We start from the raw sequence: 10961 nt of genomic DNA, 5'->3' as shown, positions 1-10961 counted from the left end.
CTTCCCCCAACCAATATATTCTATGGCATGGTTATTATTTACATTTTGTCAGACCCGCTAGATACTGGGTTGCAACGGTAGATATGTAGGCTAAGATGTTGCCACAGCAAGAAGATCAAATTAATTTATTTCTTATTATTTTTTCAGTGGTTGTGGCACCATTGGATATAACATTAATAGTAGGTTAGTATATAAGTATATGATAACAATTTATTTTGCTTGCTTTATCAGTAAAAAATGTTTGCATTTCGAGAGAATTTTTAATCTAAATATGACATGTCAGAAGCGGAACCTTGTTACGATGCAATTTGTTTCCACACGGCGTACCATTAAAAAACACCTTTTCACTTCCTATCGTAGTTCACAACACAACAGAGCCGAACAACAGAAGCTAATCCATTGAAGCAGCATTTTGGACCACAAATGCTTAAGTAGTATAACTACTGAGCAACGATAATGATTCCGTACACGGTCAACATCAAACTCGCGGCTCGTACGTTGACTGGCACTCTCAATTTGCAGAATAAAACCGCTGTAGATTGGTGAGTACTGCAGCTCTTCCGTTAGCATAGCATCGCAGCTGGTTCATTTAGTGCAGATGCGCCACTGACAAGCGATGTTTATGATTTGCTTATAACATTGTGCCTGCAGCCTGTCTCGTTATATTGTTTCCCTTCGTTTCTGTCTAGAAGAATGGCGGTGATAGTTGGTCCGTAAAATGTAGATGTTCCTCCACAAAACAGAGAAACCTATAGGGCATCTTGTGTCATGTGATGTTATAATGTGACATTGTGCTCGGCCTATGTCCTCCCATAGTAACCCAACACCCACTGTGACTGAGGTTTTACTTTGTGTATTGCCTTGTCTTTTATTAGAAACTCCCTCAAAGCGACCTGAATTTTTAAAATTGGCGACAATAGTTTTATTCCACATATGAGGCTGGCATTCATTCATAAATTGGATTTCCTTACTTTTCATTAATAATGCAATCTAAAAAAAATCTTTGTGTCAATTTTCTGTTTATCTCATGCACGGGAGACAGCAGGTGAATTGTATGGTGGAATATGTGTAGTTGTTTGATGACCTTTGTTGTAAATAGTGTAGACTTCACACCAGTAGCTACTATTTATATTCTTTTAGGCTATATTGTTCCTCTGCTTTGATTTACAGTCACATACTCCTTAAGACTGTGAGTTGTATTGAAATGTGATGTTGAATTGAGTTGCGGTCCAGCCACATATGCATGCAAGTGATGTAGGAAACTGAATAAAAATATATATCATGGAGTGGAAAGCAGGAGAATGAAAGGTGGGCACAGCTTTAAAAATAATACTATATCAGTGGTTATGCGATAAAGTGTTCCTCATTTGTTTGATGACATTCATTTGATGCTGTCCAATGAATTCAAATGTTGTTCACATTTGCTTTTACGGTCCTGTGTATCTCTAGGCTCAATTGCCCAGCACTACCATACCATCAGTTTTGTTTTGGAGGGGAAATACCTAACAATTTGTTCTCAAATGCCTCACCATTCACTTTTCCTTTTTTCCCCTCCTCTTTTTATTATTCTCTCTGTCTTTCATTAACTGAAGGGGTTGGCAGGGGCTGATAGCTCAAGGATGTCACTCCAGTATTCTTATCATCGATCCAAAGACGTCCCAGACCATTCAGGTGTTGGAGAGGCACAAAGCAAATGTTGTTAAGGTGAGTGTCCCTTTATTTATTTATTTATTTATATTTAATTAGATCCATAGTAGGGCAGGGCTGCAACTTAACAATATTTTGTTAAAATGATATAGCCTTTAATACTTTGTCTGTTACATGATGAACCCTTCCCAAAGGGGTCAGGTAATCAACACCCATAGCTTAAAGGAATTCCATTGATTATCTACTAAATGAAGAAAAGCAGCAAATCTTCCAACAGCAAACATTGACTTTTAATTGACTAAACAATTAATTGAATAATAGTTGCAGCTTTGCCCTTTAGGCTTCAAAATAGAATTTGATACATGTAAAAACAGTTAAACTGTGAAAATAAACATAAAAAGGCAACAGAGAAACCAAATGTATAATATTGAAAGTTGAAGTTCAAGAATGAATGTGGTATAACATTTGTTTTTATGACATTCTGTTTTGGGACACACTTCTTTTCCCTGATTTAGTTTTTTCTCAATCTGAAAATATGTTGAATACCAGATTATTCGAATCCAAGACTCAAATCTTACCTGCTGTACTTAAGTAGTCAACATAAAGTAAGTAAGATTTGTAAAGTTGAAATGTCTTCAGTACTGTAATTAATACTGCATGTACATATAAGCCAGTTTCTTGCTGATTTTGTGCCTTCCAGGTAGAATAGAAAACACACTCCTGCTATTGGAGAAATATCACCCAGTATAAATGTTGCCATTGTGTGACCTTGAGCTAAATTGTTTTGGTTGGTTCTCTGGCTGACAGATTCAGCTCTGTGTCTCTTTGTAAGCCAATGTCAGAACACTGGTGAAGGTTGCTTCTGCACTGATGGAGAGTCTGAGTCTGTTAGTTGTGTGTCTTTCTGCGTATGTGTGTAAAAACTATGTTTGTGTGTTTTGTAGAAGGGTAAATAAAAGGGCAATAAATTCTACAGTGATTATCAGTGCCTGCACTCAATCCGACGCTCTCATTCGTCACTCTGAAGCGCACTTTAATCTTGCAAAGCGCTGCAGCCCCAGCAGCGGGCCATTCCTCACCTCCAGGCCTGACACTAGAAAGCTTCCTGAAGGAAAAAAAAGAGTCACTGCCTCAATAGAGAGCATGCCTATTCATAAACAAATACACAGACATCATCAATTATTCTAACACTCCACTTGTTCATAGAGTCGTTTGTCCTTTTTAATAGAGCTTGCATTGGCTGCATTTCAATGTTGTGTGTTCCCTTTAAAGTCTGGATCTCGAGTCTTCATATTCTTCCCTAAGCCCACTATTTTATGCACAGCACATATTAGTTAAAACACATAGAACAATAATACAGAACAATATCTGCTCTGGACTGCTCTACAGTTATACAATATTGACCTGTGTTGTGTAATGAGTGAAATTCATCACCTTCTATTATAGATTATTTTTCTTCGGTCATTTACTTTGTTTACACCAATTGTCAAGCTGTGGGAGTCTTTGCTGTGTTTCCATAGCGACGGACTGCCAGCTACTCAGCATTGTGTTTTTCTGTGTTTTGGTTTAGGTGAAATGGTCCAGGGAGAACTACTACCACAACGTCAGCTCTCCCTACTGTCTGCGGCTGGCCTCGGGGGACGCCTCGGGGAAGATCATAGTGTGGGATGTGGTCAGTGGCACGGCCCATTGTGAGATCCAGGAGCACTCCAAACCTATACAGGGTGAGGAATAGTCCAGAACCCCCAGCCTCCCCCCCCCCACACACACACACACACACTCACTAATTCATTCACTCACTCAATAACTCACACACACACACACACACACACACACACACACACACACACACACACACACACACACACACACACACACACACACACACACACACACAGTCACACACACTCCCTCAACGTAGGACTTGATTGTCCACAAGCTCTGTTCTTGAAGGAGACATTAACCAGGGAGAAACTTTGAACTGTTGCTCCGTCGTGGGCCATTTGTTTTCATTAAGAGCCTCTCACCATCATTCCCTTCCTCTTGGGGGAACACTATGTCTCCATCCTTCTAATTCTCACCTCTTCCTCTCTCCCTGCCATGCTCTCTCTCTCTCTCTTTCTCTCTCTCTCTGCCTTGCTCTCTCTCTCTCTCTCTCTGGCAGACTTGGAGTGGTTGTGGAATCAGGATGCGTCTCGTGATCTGCTCTTAGCCATCCACCCGCCAAACTACATTGTTCTGTGGAACGGAGACACGGGCACCAAGTTGTGGAAGAAGAGCTATGCCGAGAACATCCTCTCCTTTTCTTTTGACCCCTTTGACCCCTCCAACATGGCCTGTAAGTGAACAAGGGTACTGTATGAAAATATACCTTGTTAAAGGTGCAGTGTGTAGAATCTATTATCATTTATCATAACAGATAACTTAACAGCTAGAATATAAAGTTGGTGTTTCTTTTATATCCTTAGAATGAGCCTTTTATATCTACATTGGAGCAGGTCACCCTACACGGAGGAAGAAGAAGTACTATAGAATAGATAAATAGATACATCTTCTCCTCATCACTTGATATTGTGGAAAGACGTGGGGCAGTGGTGGATGATGCCATCTTTAATAACCAGCTTGTTGTCCTTGAAGGCCACTGTAGCTTCTGTAATTATTCGAAAGGGAGGTGCATCGTAATCTATAACTTTCACCACTTGATTCCACTAAATATTTCGATATTACACACTGCACCTTTAAATCACCATTTCACTTTCTTTTCACATATACATTATATTTCTCCTGTATTGTAGCCAGAACTCTTACGATTCATTGAGCTCAGCTCACAATTCAATTCAATGCTATGCCTGAATATGGCTTACTTATACAAACACCTCTAAAGAGATTCATGGCATTCAATTATGTTGACCCTTGAAGTGTTGGTATCTCATTTTCCAAGTAAAACACATGTTTTATCAAATGACGGATGCAAAGTTGCTTGCAGAACACCAACATGACTTGACAAGCATATGCATCTTAATCATGTTTTTTTCGTTCTTTTCTTGGCAGTGTTGACCAGCGAAGGAATAGTGTTCATCACAGACTTTACCCACTCCAAACCACCAGGCAGCGCTGGCAAAAAGGTGTACATCGCCAGCCCCCATGCCAGCCCCGCTCACACCAAACCCGCGCCCGCTGCCGCCCCGGCCCCTACTGGCGCCAAGAAAGCCCTCAACAAGGTCAAAGTGCTTATCACCAATGAAAAACCCACGTAAGAAACTTTATGATCATATTCCCATGGTTCCCAGTCATGAAATTCCTGGAAAAGTGGTCAAATTTGAAGAAAAAAATCCAGGTCTGGAAATGGTTTGGAATTAATTTGAAGTTTTCAAAAAGGGTTTTAATATACACTTAAACATGTTCATTAAACTCCCAATACATGTCTAATGTTATGCAAAATAGTTAATTGAATTAGTATTGTTCAAAATCTAGTGTGATTGTTTAAAATGTACTAGTATCATGTGATTCACATTAAGTTAATTATTTGTATTAGTCAATTTACACGAGGCACATTGACATTCATCTTTTCACATATTCCCTCTCAAGTTACCACACTTCGAAGGGGGTCAGAGCTCGGGGTCAGCCATAGAACAGCGCCCCTGGAGCAATTTTGGGTTTAGCGTCTTGCTCATGGACACAATGGTAGAGATGGTGGGCTCCTTAGATGTAATACCAGCCATCACTAGTTTTACAAATAACACCCTCCTGTCCGGTGCAGGGGATCGAGCCAGCATTTTCATGGTTACTAGTCAGCCCCCTCTTCCTCAAGGCCATCCTACCACACATTGGGAGTGAGTAAAGTTAGCACTACAACTACAACAAGTCATCAGTTTCCTTATGCCAAGAATGCCTGGGAGGTGCGTGTTTAATAATGTATTGCCATCCGACGACATATATGAGGCATGAGTCGCATGGCAGAAATACAGTATAAGCCTCATTATTGAGCCATATGACTGTGAAACAGGCCGACCTACTTAAGTAATGTTTTGGAAATTGCATACAAATGTCATGGAATAGTTTTGAAAATTCATTGGTACAAGTGTATGGAAAACCCTGTATTTCAGAATGTTTAAATACATTTATTTGACGTCTTTTAAACCACTTTTAAAGTTTTTCTGACTCTTACCCATTGATCAGTCTCTCCCACAACCCGGACTGCGTTTTAAGAAAGGTCCCTTTCATTTTCGCTGTGGGCATTGAAGGGCATTGCTTTTTAGTTTTATTCAGAAAGAGTTCCAAGGGACTCTTTTATCAGGCTTGGGGCTTCTTGAGCAGCTACAAAGTGTAATGTTAGAGAGCTTGACCTGTAGTGAATTTGCACTTGTCAGCACACAATCATTTTCTTATAACCTCTGCTGGTGGAATGTGTCCAGTTTGATTAGTTTTTTTCCCATAGATTCCAGTGCAAAATACAAAAGTAAACGATGCAGTCAAGGTAGCACATTGACACACTGCTATTATTTGACTGAACTCCCCACAGATTCAGAGTCAGCTTGTGTGCGTCAGGGTTTTGCTGGCCATAATTCATTTTATTTTGGTCTTTCTGCTACTTATTCTGCTCTTCTCCTTTCTGATAGCAAGGGAACTGATCTATTATCTATAAGTGAATCGTGATAGGTATTCTGTATAGGAGAAAGTGTGTGTGTGTGTATATATATATATATATACAGGTGAAACTCGAAAAATTAGAATATCGTGCAAAAGTTCATTTATTTCAGTAATTCAACTTTAAAGGTGAAAATAATATATTATACAGACTCATTACATGCAAAGTGAGATATGTGAAGCCTTTATTTGTTATAATTGTGATTATTATGGCTTACAGTTTATAAAAACCCCAAATTCAAAATCTCAGAAAATTAGAATATTACATAAAATCAATAAAAAAAGGTTTTTAAATACAGAAATGTCGGCCCTCTAGAAAGTATAATCATGCATATGTGCTAAGTACTTGGTTTGGGCCCCTTTTGCATGAATTCTTGCCTCAATGCGGCGTGGCATGGATGCTATCAATCTGTGGCACTGCTGAGGTGTTATGGAAGCCCAGGTTGCTTTGATAGTGGCCTTCAGCTCGTCTGTATTGTTAGGTCTGGTGTGTATCATCTTCCTCTTGACATTACTCCATAGTTTCTCTATGGAGTTAAGGTCAGGAGAGTTGTCTGGCCATTCATGCACAGTAATACCATGGTCAGTCAACCAGTTACCAGTGGTTTATGGTACTGTGGGCAGGTGCCAAGTTTTGCTGGAAATGGAAATTGTCATTACCATAAAGCTTGTCAACAGACAAAAGCATGAAGTGCTCTAAAATCTTCTGTTTGAAGGCTGTGGTGACTTTGGACTTGATAACACAGTGGACTAACAGCAGCAGATGACATGATACCTCAAATCATCACTGATCCAAATTAAATGTTGCGTTTCATTTGGAAATCAAGGTTCCACAGTCTAGAGGTACAGTGGAGGAGCACAAAATCCAAGGGGCTTGAAGACCACTGTCAAGTTTCAACAGTCAGTGATGATTTGAGGCACCATGGCATCTAATGATGTTGGTCCACTGTGTTATCAAGTCCAAAGTCACCACAGCTTTCTACCAGGAGATTTTAGAGCACTTCATGCTCCTGTCTGTTGACAAGCTTTATGGAGATGCTGAATTACTTTTTCCAGCAAGACTTGACACCTGTCCACAGTGCCAAAACCACAAGTAACTGGTTGACTGACCATGGTGTTACTGTGTTGATTGGCCAGACAACTCTCCTGACCTGAACCCAATAGAGAAACTATGGAGTATTGTCAAGAGCAAGATGATACACACCAGACCCAACAATACAGACGAGCTGAAGGCCTCTATCAAATCAACCTGGGCTTCCATAACACCTCAGCAGTGCCACAGGCTGATAGCATCCATACCACGCCGCATTTAGCCAATAATTCATGCAAAAGGGGCCCAAACCAAGTACTTAGTACATATGCATGATTATACTTTCTAGAGGGCTGACATTTCTGTATTTAAGATCCTTTTTTTATTGATTTTATATAATATTCTAATTTTCTGAGATTTTGAATTTGGGGTTTTCATAAGCTGTAAGCCATAATAATCAGAATTATAACAAATAAAGGCTTGAAATATCTCACTTTGAATGTAATGAGTCTATATAATATATTATTTTCACCTTTTAGGTTGAATTACTGAAATAAATTAACTTTTGCACGATATTCTAATTTTTAGAGTTTCATATATATATATATATATATATATATATATATATATATATATATATATATATATAATATTTATAGAACCTGAGGGTTTTGTCAGAAATTATGATTCTGTAACATAGTGAAATACCACATACCGTATGTGTGAATTAATGGAGTTAGGTGTACAACAGACTTTTCTTTTCATTAATTCATTTCATATGACATTGCTTGAAATGCTTTGTATATTTTCAAAATGTGTAATATTGATTAAGCTTTGATCTGGTTATTTATCAAGTCCTTTTTGAGGAAACCAGAGGGTGAACATTTCCCTGAAGTATTTGGGAAAAGATTCCACCATTTGGAAGATAGCTTTTTTTTAAATGGAAACACACAAGAAAAAGTGATGTGACAAACCTGTGAAGTTTTATAAGACATTACTCTACTGACTGATCAGGAATCAAAGGCTTGCTTGACATCTTGGCAGCTTCCTCAGACTATTTGTGATTGTCTAACAGGCTTATTTATAGCAGCAGCAACCAAGCCTCACTTTCTCCACCCATCCAACCAGATGTAATAACAAAGACTCCATTAATCTTACTTGTCTTCATCCTCTCTCTCTCTCTCTTTCACTCTCTCTCCCTCTTTCACACTCTCTCTCTCCTACCTCCCTTGTGTCCATTTCAGTCTTTTGTGTCTTAAGGCTGTAACATACTCCGCGAGAAGAAAGAACAAAGTTCTCGGTGACAGAGCTGCGAGAAGAAAATGACGTCATTTTCTTCTCTCAGCTCTTGTTTAGCTGTTCTCGCAGCTTGTTCTCGACACATCACCCGGGCCGAACTTTCTTCTCGCAGCTTGTCCGAGAACTATTGTGTGATTGGTCAGTCTGAAGTCAATGAGGAAAGCGAAGTGAAATCAGCTGGCGCTACTGAGTCAAATTTCCATGGTAACAATGCGCCGCGGTGAGGAGTTCGGCAGTTGAGTTCTCGTGAAGTATGTAATGTCAGACCAGAAAGAACTTCTCGCAGCTCTGTCACCGAGAACTTTGTTCTTTCTTCTCGCGGAGTATGTTACAGCCTTTATTGGTATGTGACACCTTCTTCCAGCACATTTTCACACAGTGTGTAATTGCGTTTGAAAATGCTGTTTTTCAGCGGGCCTTTGTCTTTGCATCTTATTGTGGTTGTTCATCATTTTAAACAACTGGAATCTGCTATTCCTGACTGTTATCAGAAACCTGTTGAAGACAGTACTATGCCATGCACATTTATTATCTCCTGAGACAGCCATTCATCTGGTTGCAAGCATAGATTTGGTCCCTCACTGTAGCCTGTCTCTTTATACACCAACACACACACAAACAGACAGACACTCCCCATCCAACCACTCACTGTAGCTGCTCGATCCGCTGGCATTTAAATGACTTTGGTCTTGTTTTCTACACACGCTCAATGAGAAATTTAATTTTCTATGACTGCCTCAAAGTTAACGCCCCGCCATGTTTTTCCATTTGAACGCTTTTAATGTGAACATACCAGTAGGATGTTCTGTTTGTATTAGCAGTAAATTAATACAGCTCCTACATGATTAGAGGTAAACAGTGACTAGCACTAACATCGGTAAAATGCATTCATCATTTCTCTGTGAATGCAATTTGAATTCAGTGTGGGAATGGCAAACTCCGTCTCTAGCAATGAAAACTAATCTAGTGTAAAGATAAAAAAATTATTGAATGGAAATATTTTGTTTATTTGAAGTGGCTATTGCAGAAATAAGATGGGATTTTTTTTTTATAACGAAAATAACGGATTATACTTTTAATTGCATATTTATGCATATTAGAGGTTCAATATGTATAGCAGACTATGGTAAGAATTTAGAGAAGCACAAGGACAAAGGCTAATCTAAAACGTACCGAGCTATGTCACAAACGATTAGCTATGCAAAGTTCAAACAGGACATGGCTTGCTGGAGTGGGCAAGTTCCATTACATTTTAAACTCTAGAAACATTTGGTCAGTTTGAAGTTTTGTTTAATCGACTTTTTTTTTGCCCCCACTGCCAATTCCAGTTGCTGCTGGTTTTCTCTCGTCCAAGACTGGGGGGAGTGGGGGGCTTCAATTATAAAACACTGTTTTATGCAGACATTCGGTGCTCATAGGCAAATCCAAGCCAAAGTCATGATTTATGCACCACTGAATCAGAAGCTCAAGCTGAAGTGACTATATAATGTATCAACACTGTATTTGATTTTAACATCCTTTGGGTCCTTTGTTTATTTTAACAAGAACTGATAGTAAAACAAAAAAGCAGAGAGTTCTTCGAAACTTCAGTCTTCGGAGGTAGCATCCTCGCAAACCTTATGAACCACCGAATGTGGTAGCCTTCATGTCTTGGAACATAGATAGAGAGAGAATAGAGATAGAGAGAGAATGATAGAGAGATGTGAGGAGTGTGTGATGTTTTGGAAATTGGACAGCCGAATATTTTGGGAGGGTTTTGGGCTACAGGACTTTTTCTTCTCTTCTTCTTTTTTTCTCTCTGAAGATCTGTCGCTTTCTTTTCTTTTTAGCATCTAAGACACAGAAGTCTCTTTCACCGTCTCCCTCTGATGCTTTGCCTTTGGTGACTTCGACATTTCAACCCGTATCTCTGCCTCACCAGACCTCAGCTAGTAAAAGCATGATTTAGCTCAGCAAGATTCCCACGATGGAATCTGTTTTATCTGCAGTCCTTTTCCCCAAGATGAAAATGATCTCCATTGTGTTATATTGTTTCTCTCTCCTTTATTTGATCTCAGGGTGACCGAAAGGAATGAAGCTGTAGGAGTGAGTTCTGGCCAACAACGACCTGCTCATAGATTCTGTGAAAATCAGCCCCCCCATATACTTCTAAACTAAATTTCCAAGTACACATTGGCATATGGAGGCATGGGACCTGAATGCTGCCACTGTTAATAGTGTTTGTAATTCATTGGAACACACATGAAAAAAGTTAGGGCAGCCAGACTTCTGTTTTTTTAATTCCTAGTGCTCTCAAAATAATGTTAGGGATTTCAACACTGTTTAACACTGCCAATAT

At 39.4% G+C, this 10961-nt stretch overlaps 1 protein-coding gene across 1 annotated transcript in view; it reads left to right on the top strand.

The window, feature by feature from the left end:
• Positions 1–371: 371 nt before the first annotated feature.
• The window catches only part of wdr11 (WD repeat domain 11), a 56138-nt gene continuing 45548 nt past the window's right edge, over positions 372–10961 (top strand). The window contains exons 1-5 of the mRNA XM_080037176.1: positions 372–542; positions 1593–1704; positions 3218–3371; positions 3812–3985; positions 4699–4900. Coding sequence (XP_079893302.1) covers positions 457–542; positions 1593–1704; positions 3218–3371; positions 3812–3985; positions 4699–4900 — 728 coding nt within the window. The 5' untranslated portion in view covers positions 372–456. The remainder of the gene's footprint in view (positions 543–1592; positions 1705–3217; positions 3372–3811; positions 3986–4698; positions 4901–10961) is intronic.

Source organism: Ammodytes marinus (assembly GCF_949987685.1).
Source record: "Ammodytes marinus genome assembly, chromosome: 11".
NCBI classification, from domain to species: Eukaryota; Metazoa; Chordata; class Actinopteri; order Uranoscopiformes; family Ammodytidae; genus Ammodytes; species Ammodytes marinus.
This window is presented reverse-complemented; position numbering and strand designations above follow the sequence as displayed.